At 43.7% G+C, this 15684-nt stretch overlaps 1 protein-coding gene across 4 annotated transcripts in view; it reads right to left on the bottom strand.

The window, feature by feature from the left end:
* CCDC141 (coiled-coil domain containing 141) overlaps positions 1–15684 on the bottom strand; it is a 173665-nt gene that overhangs the window by 37877 nt on the left and 120104 nt on the right. For all 4 annotated transcript variants that reach the window (XM_030580729.1, XM_030580732.1, XM_030580730.1 and 1 more), the window contains 2 exons: positions 1289–1429; positions 419–613 (listed from right to left, as the gene is read on the bottom strand). In XM_030580729.1, coding sequence (XP_030436589.1) covers positions 419–613; positions 1289–1429 — 336 coding nt within the window. The remainder of the gene's footprint in view (positions 1–418; positions 614–1288; positions 1430–15684) is intronic.

Genomic DNA, 15684 nt, shown 5'->3' with positions numbered 1-15684 from the left:
ATAGAGAGATCTGTCCCTCCGAGCTGGGGAGAATCAGTCAGAACAGTGCTACATCTCCAATTACCTGGAGATGGTGGGAAATAGTATCACAAAGAAATAACCCTACTGTATGCAGATCAAATGTTCAAGGAGCTCAGGGTAGGATGTATGGAACTGAAGCTGTAAATCCAGTTTGTTGCTTGGAACAGCAGCTACAAAAGTCTGTGTTGCAGCCCCAGAAGTGAAGGTGGGTTAATTAAACATATCCCCCCCAAAAATTCCAAGGCCTCTTCACAAAGGCAGTGCAGGGACTTATGGATCCAAGAGGATTAATGGCCACAAAGTCTAACTACAGAGGAATATGCTTTTCCCTCCCCTTGCAGGCCCCATACTGGCCCCTTATCAGAGCTACAGAGTGGATTTCAGGTTTTATTAATACCTCTTCCATCATCTGCTGCAGATGCTCAATACGATCCAAATTTTGCTTGTAATCCTCCACAACTCTGCCAAATTCGCTCAGCTGTTTCTGTAACTCGTTGACTGACTCCAAGAGGACACCAGCTTTACCATCAGAATGATTTATTACACAGCCAGTAACTTTCCTCTCTAAATTATCCATCTTCTTTCTCAGAATCTATTTTGAAAGGTGAACTCTTGTTAATAATTATGACAGAAAGGTCATGGATGTTTTTAGAAATTGAACAGTAGGGAAAATTTGTAAACCTCCCTTCATAGCCTGTTGTCTAAAAACTACAGTTAAGAACACTATACATTTTCAATAGCAAAGACAGAAGACTCTACCCTTAGATAGGCATGGACAACTCCTATTGCAGTCAATGGAAAAAGCACACATCTCTATAAGGTAAATTGAGTTAAACATTTCCAACTTTTTAACTTTAAAAGAAATAGATCTTCCTAGCCATAAAAGATAGGCTCTTATTATTTACCCTTGAATAGAAAGATCTACATGGTATCTAGAAAAAGGACAAAGGAAGAATTTTAGCTTCTCATTTTGACTAAAAACAAGTTATATTTTTAAAAGCATATTCTGTTAATGTCTACAGTATTAATTTCAACATACAGGTCAAGAATCTGATGTCAGTAACATCAGTGCAAATCTGGAGTGATTCCACTGATTTGAAGAAATAGGAGTAACTCTCTATTTACACCAGTATAAATGTCAGAAACTGGTGTTGTTATTCATAAATTGGAAGGCCAAAATCACATAGTCCAACCTCCTTCTTAACAGTAGACAAACCATTTCACCCAGTAACATCTACATCGAGCCCATAACTTCTAATGTTATTACCTGCATTTTTTCAGCATACATTTCAACTTGCTGAATCTGTATCTTAAGAACTTTCAGATTTCGAGCTTTTTCTGTTTTCTTGGTATAGTTAAATTTCAGGTTGTTGAATTTCTTTTTCAGATCTTTAAAGGACTCTCTGAGCTGTAAGAAAATTAGCATATTTTTCAATAAGAAACACCAGAGCACATTTTAAGATTGTTTGTCTTAGCAGCCATTCAACAAACTACAACAGGAACATTCAGAGCTTCTCCTGGGGTTTAAAAACACTATAGACCATAAAGGAATTTTTGTGCCCTCCATTGCTCAGCACGTAAAACTGTAAGTCAATGTTTCTTTTCAGTAATGGAAAAATCTTGCTGAATGAATCTTTAACAATATTACATATAAATCCTTGAAAATATACCTGTAATATAAGCATTCTTCTAATGCGAAAAATTTGCTTAACTGCCTAAGGCCAGCATAAAGCTCTACTTACCACTTAAGCCCTGTGGGCATGGAAGGCATGAGGAGAACAATTGCATAAGGGATACTTTGCACCTTCTGAATGTTGAAGGAGTCTATGAGTCAGCTAGCAGAGAAAAGGATGGTTTGGTCAGGGTAGGAGCCAGTGGATACTTGCTTAGGGTTAAATCCTGGCCCTAAAACTTCCATTGACTTCAACAAGGCCAGAATTTCACCCATATGAGGTATGCAGAGGAATTTTGTCTGATATTCCAATTCATAGGCTGAAGTGGTGGCCATGGAGGTGCTGTAAATCCCATGACCTGCCCATGTGTTGAGGGACATGAGTTTCATACTGTACAATTCTTCTTAGTTCCTGGATAAATAGTCTACCGAGGCTTGGATGAATTTCACCCATTGTGACTTTTCCCTACAAAATTTGATTTTGTTTGTATCACGTTAGTGTTTTAAAGATATGACATGATCATTATACTATGAACTAGTCTTCAGCAACCACTCATGGGAGAGACAAAAATTAGTTAACAGGAAAGGTACTTTAATAAATGTGGAACAACCACTTAATCCATTTGTTTGGGGATACTTTCTCCAGGCAGCAGGTTCCCTAATAAGAATAATTTTTTGTATAAAGTTCATTCTAGAAAAACAAGTTACATAATCAGAATATTACTGCAGTTGTATGCAGTGCATTAGCTGTATAATCAGAAAGGTAACATTTAAGGCCTTGATCCTACGAAGAGCTACACATGTGCTTAATTTTATACACAGTGAGTAGTTTGATTGTCTTCAATGGGACTAACAGTGTGTAAAGATGTTCATAACTCTTTGCAGGATTGAGGCTTAATGTTGTGTTAGTGCTGGAGCTTTGGTGAATTTTTTCAGACCCACAGTTTATTTGCCAAAAAAATGCAGTTTTGAGGTGACCAAAACAATCTGAGAATTCGGCAAATAGTTTTAGCCAAATACAAAACGAGGGGTGGGGGAATTGAAATAGTTGAAAGGGTTCATTTCAACATTTTCTAAATGACACATTTTGACTTTGTTTTAAAGCAGTGTTTCATTTTGAAACTTAGCTAGATTTGTTTATTTTTAAAGGATAAAACACACCTGAAAAACAAAACAAAATGAAAAAAAAATTCATTTAAACCCAAACAAAAGGCTTTGTTCTATGCAAAACATTTTTGTTTAAGTGAGGAAAAACAAAAAATATTCAGTTTTGGTTCAACCAGAAACAATTATTCTTTTGTTAATATGATTTACATATGCACAAAAATCATGCATATCAATTGTTTATTTGTAAACAGTGCTCATTACCATGGATATAGTTGTATAGGCCTGTTATGGTTTTATTCATATATTTATGTTTACTTTGTTATCAGTATTGCTTTGGGGTTCATTTTAAAATGCTTTGTTATAAAATATATTTGGGGCTTTCTACAATCCTGTTTGTTTCCCTATATAGCAACTTGCCCTATATATTCAGTGAGATTAGCACATTGAATATTTTGTTGAATTCCACTAATATTTTTTATTGGTTCAGAGTTATTTTTCCTTGAATCTTATATAGTTCTCCAATTTATTTATAACTACTAAAAGGTCTTTTTTGCATATTTACTAAACAAACAACTTTAAAAAAAAGTTTTTAAGAGACAGACCACAAGAGACATGTGAGTGAACCATTTCTACTTATGATGGCTATTATAATTCTATTAAGACTGCTTGAAATATATTTATGGTACCTTATAAAAGACATTATTAGAACTAAAATTTAATTTTGAAATAAAAAATTCTAACAATGTATAATTAATACAAAAAAATCTAAAATGGAAGAACATAAAAGAATTTAAATGCTTTTTTAAAATAGGGGATCCTCCCACCCCAAACTTTATATGCCCTTACAGATGAAAGACTTTTGCTTTTACAAGATCTTGTACACTATGTCTGTATGAAATAAACTGTTCTAAAGTGAGTTTTATCTTAACCAAGTGATACAAAGTAGATTGGTAAATGAATTTTATACGTCTTAATGATCTAGGGCCTGATCTGTTCCTACAAACACATACTGGAGAGTAACTTTATTCACTTGTGTAGTATCAGTGGGCTCAGGATCAGGTCCTCAATTTAGTATTTAACATGTGTGAGTTTGTGTGTATTTAAGAGTCAGTCAGACATATATTCAAAATCCAAAGAGTAATGAATGCCTGTTTTGTAGTTACTGTAAGCACAGTGGCTACTCATACATTATTATTATTACTTGCTAATGTTAATCCACCAAGGGACATATTTTTCATTTGCATTTAATCTAAGAGGATAAAATTCTCAGCTAGCACATGATATCAGCAATGCACAGACAGATGGCATTGACTCAGTCTGAGAGAAAGGAAGGGAATTCTATCAGTGTGTGATCTCCAATTAGTTAAGCTGTTCATCCCTCCTAATGGTAAAGCACCATGTTAATAAATACAAAATCTTCATTTGAAATCTAATTTGGAGGAAAGTCCCAGGACTGACATATAGATGACTAGAAGTTTATTTGGTTTACTTTCAGAGATTATACCTATACACTACTAATCATTTATAAGGACAGAGGCTTTCTTCATAGCACTATGGGTATGTGAAATGAGATCATGTTTCACATAAGATGGTTCATGTGTCAAAGGTCTGCAGCTGCTGTCACTCTTCTCTCTCAGGCTTGGTGGAAAACCAGCTCAAACTCAGGACCATACACTGCTCCCCATCGATGCATGCAAACAACTACTACTGACATCAGCAGCTGCATGCTCTCATTGAGGGCCGTATACAGCTCTGAATATTCAGAAGCAGAGAAATCTAACCTTATCTCAGTTCTTCACCCATTTACTGCACAATGCAATGTGAAATAGCTGAAAGAACTTTTCCTCCAAATGCCTACATGATTTCAGCCTCCTGGTTTAATGGAATTTTATCACATAGTGATCTGATCATAGTCTCATAGTCTTTATTCATGCAGCTGTTCCTAACTATAGTCTCCTGTGTCATAGGTGAAGAATGATGGTGGAGGAGGGGGACGGCTGCTACCACTTGCTAAGACTTATCACACAAGACGCACAAAACAAACACTAAAAGCAAGGTATAAAACTGCTTTTAAAATGTTTTTGTTAACTGTAAAGTTTAAGAAAAACATTTTTCATTCATATCCAAGATTCTTCCAGAGGCACTTCAATGAGGCATTCCCCTCTCTTTTTCACTCCCACATAACCTCCTGGAGTCTGGGTATGAAAATAGGCAAGACGGGAAGGTGGCTGAAAAGAGATTTTCAAAGGGCTAGAGACAAAGGAACAAATAGACGCAAAGCTGGCTGGAAGGTGGGGAGAGGAAAAAGATGCCCTTCAATTTACCACTGGTTATGACATTAGCACTGGGATCTTGTCAAGTAGGCAAGGTGCTGAGAACCCTCAACTTCCACTGACTTCACGAGGAATTGAGGGTGCTCAGTACACCTCAGGAGTGCTCAGCACCTTGTAGGATTGAGCCCCAAGCACCAAAGTATACCTCCCTGTATATCTGAGGAATATAACAAGATGGGGGCTTGGGGAGGGCTGAGGCTCAGTTCAAGATACATTATGGTACAGATTATCTGCAAGGTGGTTTGCAAAATTAGGCCTGGTCTACACTACGCGTTTAAACCAATTTTAGCAGCGTTAAACCGATTTAACGCTCTACCCGTCCACACTACGAGGCCCTTTATATCGATATAAAGGGCTCTTTAAATCGGTTTCTGTACTCCTCCCTGACGAGAGTAGCAGCGCTAAAATCGGTATTACCATATCGGATTAGGGTTAGTGTGGCCGCAAATCGACGGTATTGGCCTCCAGGCGGTATCCCACAGTGCACCACTGTGACCGCTCTGGACAGCAATCTCAGCTCGGATGCAGTGGCCAGGTAAACAGGAAAAGCCCCGCGAAATTTTGATTTTCATTTCCTGTTTGCCCAGCGTGGAGCTCTGATCAGCACGGGTGGCAATGCAGTCCCAAATCCAAAAAGAGCTCCAGCATGGACTGTACGGGAGATACTGAATCTGATTGCTGTATGGGGAGACAAATCTGTTCTATCAAAGCTCCGTTACAGACGACGAAATGCCAAAGCGTTTGAAAAAAAATCTACAGGCTACACAGTGCTGCATGACAAGCATAACGGGAAGCCAGAGACTCAAATGGACGCTCATGGAGGGAGGGAGGGGGTACTGAGGACTCCAGCTATCCCACAGTCCCCAGCAGTCTCCGAAAAGTATTTGCATTCTTGGCTGAGCTCCCAGTGCCTGTAGGTTCAAACACATTGTCCAGAATGGTTCAGGGAATAGCTCGTCAATTTACTCCCCCTCCCCTCACGTGAAAGAAAAAGGAAAGAAATCATTTCTTGACTTCTTTCAATGTCACCCTATGTCTACTGAATGCTGCTGGTAGACGCGATGCTGCAGCAGTGAAGAGAAGTATCCGCTCCTCTCCCCTCCCCGGTGGCAGACGGTGCAGTAGGACTGGTAACCGTCCTTCTTATCAACCCATGAGTGCTCCTGGCTGGCTTCAGGTGAGGCTAGCCAGGGGCGCCTGGGTGAAAATAGGAATGACTCCTGGTAACCTGGTAATGACGGCTGGTAACCATCTTCATCATAGCAACTGGGGGCTGAGCTTCAATCAGCCCCCTCCCTTTCATGTGTAAAGAAAAGCTTCTGTACTGCCTGGACTATCATAGTAGTGGGATGCTTGACTCCTCTCCCCCACACTGCTTAATGTCCTGCCTGGACTATCATAGCACCGGGAGGCTGCCTCCCCCTCATTTTATGTCACTAAAAACTCAGTGTTTCTTATTCCTGCATTCTTTATTACTTCATGACATAAATGGGGGGGACACTGCCACGGTAGCCCAGGAAGGTTGGGGGAGAAGGGAAGCAATGGGTGGGGTTGTTGCAGGGGCACCCCCCGTGAATGGCATGTAGCTCATCATTTCTGCGGGATCTGACACAGAGCAGTGTACTCTGTGATACACTGCTTCTCTAGTACATTTGCCCCATATTCTAGGCAGGACTGACTCTATTTTTAGAAACCATAAAGGAGGGATTGACTTGGGGAGTCATTCCCAGTTTTGCTTTTGCGCCCCCGGCCGATCTCAGCCAGGGGCACCCATGATAGCAGCAGACAGCACAGAAGGACAGATAACCGTCATCTCATTGTCAATTACACTGGCAGTAGACAGTACAGAACGACTGGTAACCATCTCTGCTATCATGCAAAAGCAAATGAATGCTGCTGTGTAGCGCTGAAGTATCGCCTCTGTCCGTGGCATCCAGTACACATACGGTGACTGTAAAAAAAAAAGCTGAACGGGCTCCATGGTTGCCGTGCTATGGTGTTTGCCTGGGCAATCCAGGAAAAAAGGGAGAGAAATGATTGTCTGCCGTTGCTTTCCCGGAGGAAGGAATGACTGATGACATTTACCCAGAACCACCCGCGACAATGATTTTTGCCACATCAGGCACTGGGCTCTCAACCCAGAATTCTAAGGGGCGGGGGAGACTGCGGGAACTTTGGGATAGCTATGGAATAGCTATCCACAGTGCAACGCTCCGGAAATCGACGCTAGCCTCGGACCATGGACGCACACTGCTGAATTAATGTGCTTAGTGTGGCTGCGTGCACTTGACTTTATACAATCTGTTTTATAAAACCGGTTTATGTAAAATCGGAATAATCCCATAGTGTAGACGTACCCCTAGTCTCAGCTGCAAAAGGTCATTTTCTTGCAAAGGTCAATTTGCAGAAAAGAATTAAGTCATTTTTTATTTCATGTGCATTAGCTAAACACAGGGCTAGATCCTGGACTTATCACAAGGCCTGAGTAAGGGCAGCACATAGTTGCACTATCGTAGAAGCATATCAGTGAGTCACAATAAAGACCCTGGCCCTCCTTTGTTCAGGGTAGCCCCATACCTAGCACAACTTACCCCCTTGTCTGGACTGGCTCAACTATACTGGCTGATGCACTTCGGAAGTGTGGAGGGGTGGGGATAGGAGACAAGGCAAAGCTCCACCTGTATCTTTCTGCTGCCCCCTGTGTAGAAAGAGGAGCAGTAGCCCTGTAGGGACTGTGTCTCCTTCTTGTGCACAGACCAGTGATGCAGGTAGCCCACGTAGGCAGATAAGGGGGATAAATGACCTTGACACCTGCTTCAGACACAGTGCCGGCTCTGGCTTTTTTGCCACTCCAAGCAAACAAACCCCCCCCCAAAACAACCAGGGTGCAGGGAGGCAAGAGTGGCAAACCAAAACCAAACCAAACCAAAACCAACCCCCAGGGTGCAAACTTTCGGTGCCAGTTACTTGGCGGCTTGCGGCTAGCGAGCCTCTGGGTGGTCGGCAGCTTCACTCTGGCTAGCGGGACTCCCTGCGCTGCAGACATGCCCCGGGCAGCGGTGTATGCGCCCCGGCTAGCAGGGGGGAGAGAATGAAGAGGGGAGGCCAGGGCTTCCTTCAGCCGGGATGCTCGCCACTCGGCCCCTCCCGCTGCACTGCCTGCCGGGAGGCTCTGCGCCACTCCCGCCTGCAGGCGAATTGAAAGTCATCAGTCGGAGGGGAGGGAAGGATGCGGGCTGCCAGGCTTGCTGCAGACCTGGCAATGGCTGCGGCAGATGGAGCGCGCAGCCTGCTCCCAGCAGGGAGCTCCCCTCCTCCGCGCTGCTGCCGCCTACAGTGGCACACTGGAAGTCATTGGCGAAATAAACAAGCAAACAAAAAAAAAACACTAGGGTGCAGGGTGGCCGGAGCGGCAAACCAAAAAAAAAAAAGAAGGGAGTCCGTGCCACCCTAGAATTGGGCGGAAAGCCGCCCCTTAGAATCTGCCGCCCCAAGCATGAGCTTGCTCAGCTGGTGCCTGGAGCCGGCCCTGTTCAGACATTACAAAGGCTAGCAGGGCATGAGCTCTTGTTTTTGTCTTTGCAAGCGCTCTTTTAAAAGTAACAAAAAAAGACACAAATTTCTTTGTTTTGTCTGCAAGACTGTTGCACATCTGGTTTTACACATCTGAACATAAAATTGTTTCCCTGCTTTTTAAAGGAACATTGATCCTTTACTATTAGACCAGAGTCTTAACATCCCCCGCCCCAAGAAAACACCAACCAAAACAAAACCAAAACCAAACGTTGCGTCTGATCTGAATACAGCACTTTCAGATACCCATAAGTCCCTGGTCCTGGAAACACTTACGGCATGTGCTTTACATACATGGCTAAACTTGTCACATTAAAGCATGTGCATAAGTGTTTACAGTAGGGTCTAAAATTGCTGATCACAAACTGTTTTGAATTTACATTTGAAATTTGGTGTTGCTGATTGGTAAACTGCAAATAATTAGGTTAGCTGGTTGCTGTTAGTGTACTGTTTGACAGGCACTAACAACTGCTTCCTGCTATCGACAGATGAAGTGAAATGTTTACTGGCTTACATGTGGTAGGTGGCAAAGGAACTATTATTTGATACATGTGCTTGCTGTTAAGAATAATATCAGCCTTATTACTAATGTTTAATAAATACATTTTAAAATAATTAATTGCTCTATTTTAAAACTCTTAAGAACAAACTCATAAGTTTTACCTTCCTGAACTAATTCAGTGTCATCGATTTCCTTGGTATCTATGTAGTTTTAGTTTTAAATGTTTAATGAAGAAAAGTGGCAATGGATTACCATGTATTCAGGTACAATTATCTAAGCATTTGCACAGGAAACATCCTCTGTGCTAATAATGGAAATGGAAACTAATTAAAGACAAAGGGCATCAAAAGGGCTATTTAGCATTATTTCAGTTATATTAAACACAACATTCAGTTAGGCTATTGGGTGATAGGCATTAACCCAGTCAGCCAATCTACTTTTCCAGCTACTTTTATGCCTTAATTGAAAATATACCATGTAATTGTTTTTACAGGGGGTTTCCATTAGGTTTGAGAACCTAATGGGTTGACTGTATTTTGCAAAGCAGCTGCTCAAGAGTATTGGTGAGTAACAAGCGCACTGACATTTATTTCATTTAGGTTTTGGGGACAGAGGAGCATGAAAGTAATTTCTCACTTGCTCATGCTCTCTCTGGGTAATCCAAAGAGTAAATAAATAGAAATATCATTTTACTTAGTAGGGAATCACATCCCCTCTGCCATTACTGTGATTACTGCAGAATCTTAGGAATATAGGAATGGATCCAGAAGTCCATCTAGTCCAATAACCTGTCTCTGGCTGGTCTTAGATGCAGAACTGTTTGGGAAAAGTTTCCCCCCCCCCTGCAGATAATCTTCAGTTTTCAGCAGAAAAGTGAAATCAGAAATATTTTGACTGAAACCTGGAATATTTTGCTTGTGAAATGCTGCTGCGACGCTTTATGCTGCCATTCTCCTCTCTAGGATGGGCTCCCTGATCAGACTACATCTCCCACGATGTACCCCAGTCTCCCCTGCCCCATTATGAATAGAGGTGGTTCATACTGGCAGCTGGCTGCAGTGTATCATGGGGGATGAAGTCCGGGGGCGGGGGGGACCTGTCCCAGAGAAGAGACTGGGAGCACGAGGCACCCGAACTACAACTATTATGAGGCACCACAGTGTTACTTCAGAATCAAAATATTTCAGTTTGGGGGCATTCAGTTTTTCAATAACACCATCAAAATTCTCCCTGAAAAGTGGGCATTTAAAAAAAACAAAACAAAACAAAACAAAAACAAAACAAAAAACAAACAAAAAAACAAACAAACAAAAATACCCAATTTACTGCTGAAAAACAGTTCAAAGGAAAATTTTCAACAGACCTTCTGAGAAATGTACAAGATTCCCTTTAATAGACAATAACGGATTAACCTATTTCAACCTACGTCAATTTCTTTCTAATTTTGATTTTTGCTCTGACTGCTACCCAACGAACTGTGGATGTTCTCATTATCTACATTAAGTCACTAACTCATTTTAAAATCCTAACCTTCTTGACCTCTGTAATGTGTTGTGTCAGAGAGATTTTTCATTCATTGGTTTTAAATGTTACCACGTTTCTGCTTGATGAGAACAGGGTAAATATGAGTGCCCCATTTATCTTCTCTATACTATTCATTAGTATGTGTATTCTTGTCCCTTCTTATTCATTCTCAGTTTAAACTAAACAGTCCTTTCAATCTGTCAAACCTCTATTCATTTCTGTTTATAACTGAACCGCTATTTCTGCTAAATATGCAAGGATATTTTATTGTTATTTTTATTAGTAGTATTTGTACCACTATAGTGTCTAGGAGCCCTAACCATGGAATAGGACCCTATTGTGCTAAGTGTTGTACAAACATAAAGAGCTGGGCCCCTGCCACAAGGAGCTTACAATCTAAGTAGGGTACTATCATAACCTTAGTCCCAGATCTGGACCTTAGCGTCCAAAATATGGGGGTTAGCATGAAAACCTCCAAGCTTAGTTACCAGCTTGGACCTGGTACTTGCTGCCACCACCCAAAAAATTAGAGTGTTTTGGGGCACTCTGGTCCCCCTGAAAACCTTTCCCTGGGGACCCCAAGACCCAAATCCCTTGAGTCTCACAACAAAGGGAAATAATCCTTTTTCCCTTCCCCCCCCAAATTGCAGACGGTGGGGAAGCTCACTGGCGGCGATTTCCTTCTAGAACTTGAAAATAAACAGATTAATACAACACATGCACCTTTACATATACTACTAAGTATATAACTAACAGACTTTTACATTTTAAGAGCACTTTTTAACTACTGGATTCGGGGAAACTCTCACGGGAGAGTGCATCAGCTACTTTGTTAGAAGCTCCTGTGATGTGTTGGATTTCGAAATCAAAATCTTGGAGAGCTAAACTCCAACAAAGAAGTTTCTTGTTGTTCCCCATGGCAGTATGAAGCCACTTTAGTGCAGCATGGTCAGTTTGTAGTTGGAACCGCCGTCCCCAAACATATGGGCGTAGCTTTTCCAGGGCGTACACAATGGCATAGCATTCCTTTTCACCGACTGACCAGTGACTTTCCCTCTCAGACAGTTTCTTGCTGAGAAACACGACAGGATGGAAGTTGTGATCTGTTGCTTCCTGCATGAGCACTGCTCCTATACCACACTCAGATGCATCTGTGGTTACTAGGAATGGCTTGTCAAAGTCCGGGGCCCTGAGCACAGGGTCAGACATGAGCATTGCCTTAAGTTGGGTAAAGGCCTTTTGACACTCATCAGTCCACTTAACTGCATTTGGCTGGGTCTTTTTGGTCAGGTCAGTCAATGGGGCAGCGATTTGGCTGTAGTGTGGTACAAATCGCCTGTAGTATCCGGCCAAGCCTAAGAAGGATTGGACCTGTTTCTTTGACCTTGGGACAGGCCACTTTTGGATAGCATCCACTTTGGCCTGTAGGGGGTTTATGGTTCCTCGACCCACCTGGTGCCCCAGGTAAGTCACTCTGTTTTGGCCTATTTGACACTTTTTGGCCTTAACAGTTAGTCCTGCCTGCCTGATGCGCTCAAAGACCTTTTCCAGGTGGAGCAGGTGTTCGGGCCAGGAGTCTGAAAAAATGGCCACATCATCGAGGTAGGCAACTGCAAATTCTCCCAGTCCAGCTAGTAGACCATCTACCAGCCTCTGGAAGGTGGCGGGTGCATTTCGAAGGCCGAAAGGAAGGATATTGAATTCATACACCCCCGCATGGGTGATAAATGCTGACCTCTGCTTGGCAGGTTCATCTAGCGGTACCTGCCAGTACCCCTTGGTTAAATCTATTGTAGAGATGAACTGGGCACGTCCCAACTTCTCCAATAGCTCATTGGTACGTGGCATAGGATAGTTGTCCGGACGAGTTACAGCCTTTAGCTTACAGTAGTCCACGCAAAAGCGTATTTCCCCATCTGGTTTGGGTACCAGAACCACTGGAGATGCCCATGCACTGGTAGATGAGCGGATTATACCCATCTGTAGCATGTTCTGGATCTCCCGTTCTATAGCAGCTTGGGCATGAGGAGACACCCGGTAGGGTGGGGTTCTGATTGGGTGAGCATTACCTGTATCAATGGAGTGGTATGCCCGTTCAGTCCGTCCTGGGGTGGCTGAGAACAATGGGGCGAAGCTAGTGCACAGCTCCTTAATTTGTTGCCGCTGCAGACGTTCCAGGGTGGTTGAGAGGTTCACCTCTTCCACGCCACCGTCTTTTTTCCCGTCGTAGTAGACACCGTCAGGCCACTCAGCATCATCTCCCTGGACTGTAAACTGACAAACCTGTAAGTCTCTGGAATAGAAAGGCTTGAGAGAATTAACATGGTACACTTTAGGCTTTAGTGAGGAATTGGGAAATGCTATGAGGTAGTTTACAGTTCCCAGGCGCTCTTGGACCGTGAATGGCCCTTCCCATGATGCTTCCATCTTATGGGCCTGTTGCGCCTTCAAGACCATAACCTGGTCTCCTACCCTGAAAGAACGTTCTCTGGCATGTCTGTCATACCAGGCCTTTTGCTCTTCTTGAGCATCCTTTAGGTTCTTTCTAGCAAGGGCTAAAGAGTGTTGGAGGGTGCTTTGTAGGTTGCTTACAAAGTCCAGAATGTTAGTTCCTGGAGAAGGCGTAAACCCCTCCCATTGCTGCTTCACCAACTGTAATGGCCCCTTAACCTCGTGACCATACACAAGTTCAAATGGTGAAAACCCTAAACTGGGATGTGGTACAGCCCTGTAGGCAAACAGGAACTGCTGCAACACTAGGTCCCAATTATTGGCGAATTCGTTGATGAATTTTCGTATCATGGCCCCCAAAGTTCCATTGAACCTTTCCACCAGGCCATTGGTTTGATGGTGGTACGGGGTGGCAACCAAGTGATTCACCCCATGAGTTTCCCACAGTTTTTCCATGGTCCCTGCCAGGAAATTAGACCCTGAATCTGTAAGGATGTCGGAGGGCCAACCTACCCTGGCAAAGATGTCTGTTAGGGCCAGGCACACAGTGTTAGCCCTGGTGTTGCCTAGAGCTACTGCTTCTGGCCATCGGGTAGCAAAGTCCACTAAAGTCAGTACGTACTGCTTTCCTCTGGGCGTCTTTTTTGGGAAAGGGCCCAGAATATCCACAGCTACTCGCTGAAATGGGACCTCAATTATGGGGAGTGGCTGGAGAGGGGCTTACCCACTCTTTGGCATACCTCACAAGACCGGACATACTTGGCAACATCCTTGCCCATCCCCTCCCAGTGGAAGGACTTCCCCAACCGGTCCTTGGTTCTGTTCACCCCAGCATGGCCACTGGGATGATCATGGGCTAAGCTTAAGAGCTTCCCCCGGTACTTAGTTGGAACCACCAACTGTTTTTGCGGCTGCCATTCTTCCCGGTGTTCACCAGAAAGAATTTCCTTGTATAAAAGTCCTTGGTCTATAACAAACCGGGATCGATTAGAAGAGCTGAGAGGCGGTGGGGTGCTCCGTGCCACCGCCCACGCTTTCTGAAGGCTGTCATCTGCTTCCTGCTCAGCCTGGAACTGTTCCCTTGAGGCTGGGGTCACCAGTTCTTCCTCAGACTGTGGACTTGGGCTTGGTCCCTCTGGAAGCGATGTAGGTGATGGGGTTGTTTCCGTTGCTGGTGAACCGCTCTCCGCTGGTGCACCTGAGGGTATTTCAGGCTCTGGTTGAGCCTTTTGGGTATGGCTGTCTTTTGCTTCTGCCAGTTTTGGCTTGCTGGCGCCCTCTGGCGTTGAGTTTGAAGATGTGGTTGCACTTGCTGGTGCTGGTTGCTGTTCCAGTTCCGGGCCTGGGACTGGAGATGCTGTGGCTGTTTCAGTGGTAGGCATGGAATCCGGGTCCACTACCTCTGTCTGGGTCTCTGGTAACACAGACGGGGCCTCTGTGGACGGCTCAGGAACAGGAATGGGTCTGGAAGCTTGCCTGGTTTGGCTATGTGTAACCATTTCCACTCTCTTGGCCCGCCTCACCTGGTTGGCCAAGTCTTCCCCCAGTAGCATGGGGATAGGATAATTGTCATAGATTGCAAAAGTCCACATTCCTGACCAGCCTTTGTACTGGACAGGCAGTTGAGCTGTAGGCAAGTCTACAGCTTGTGACATGAAGGGGTAAATTGTAACTTTGGTCTTTGGGTTGATGAATTTGGGGTCAACGAAGGATTGGTGGATAGCTGACACTTGTGCCCCCGTGTCTCTCCACGCAGTAACCTTCTTTCCACCCACTCTCAAATTTTCCCTTCGCTCCAAGGGTATTTGAGAGGCATCCGGGCCTGGGGATCTTTGGGGTGATGGTGGTGTAATGAATTGCACTCGCATGGTGTTCTTTGGACAGTTGGCCTTGATATGTCCCAGTTCATTACACTTAAAGCATCTTCCATCTGATGGGTCACTGGGCCGAGGTGAGTTACTGGAGACTGGTGAGGTGTAAAGGTAGGGTGTCTGTGGCTTTACTTGGGTGGTATGTGGGGTCTTTGGCTGTCCTCGGTTGTAGGGTTTATGGTCTGTGTGCCCCCTGGGGTAATCGTTTCCCTTGACAGTAGCTTTCTTGCTTTCTGCCAGTTCCATCCATTTGGCTCCAAACTCCCCCGCCTCAGCGAGATCTTTGGGTTTTCCATCTTGTATGTACCGTGTGATGTCTTCAGGAACACCATCCAAGAACTGCTCCATTTGTATGAGGAGGTTCAGTTCTTCCAAGGTTTGAATGTTGTTTCCTGTTATCTAGGCCTCATAATTTTTTGCAATGTAGTAGGCGTGTTTGGGAAATGACACCTCTGGTTTCCACTTTTGGGTTCTGAAGCGCCGACGGGCATGATCTGGGGTTATCCCCATCCTGTATCTGGCCTTGGTTTGAAAAAGTTTGTAGTCATTCATTTGCTGCTTAGGCATTTCAGCTGCCACCTCTGCTAAAGGTCCACTGAGCTGTGGCCTTAATTCTACCATGTACTGGTC

The sequence above is a fragment of the Gopherus evgoodei genome, chromosome 11 (assembly GCF_007399415.2).
Source record: "Gopherus evgoodei ecotype Sinaloan lineage chromosome 11, rGopEvg1_v1.p, whole genome shotgun sequence".
NCBI lineage: Eukaryota > Metazoa > Chordata > Testudines > Testudinidae > Gopherus > Gopherus evgoodei.
Note: the sequence above shows the minus strand (reverse complement) of the source record. Positions and strands in the feature narration are given on the sequence as shown.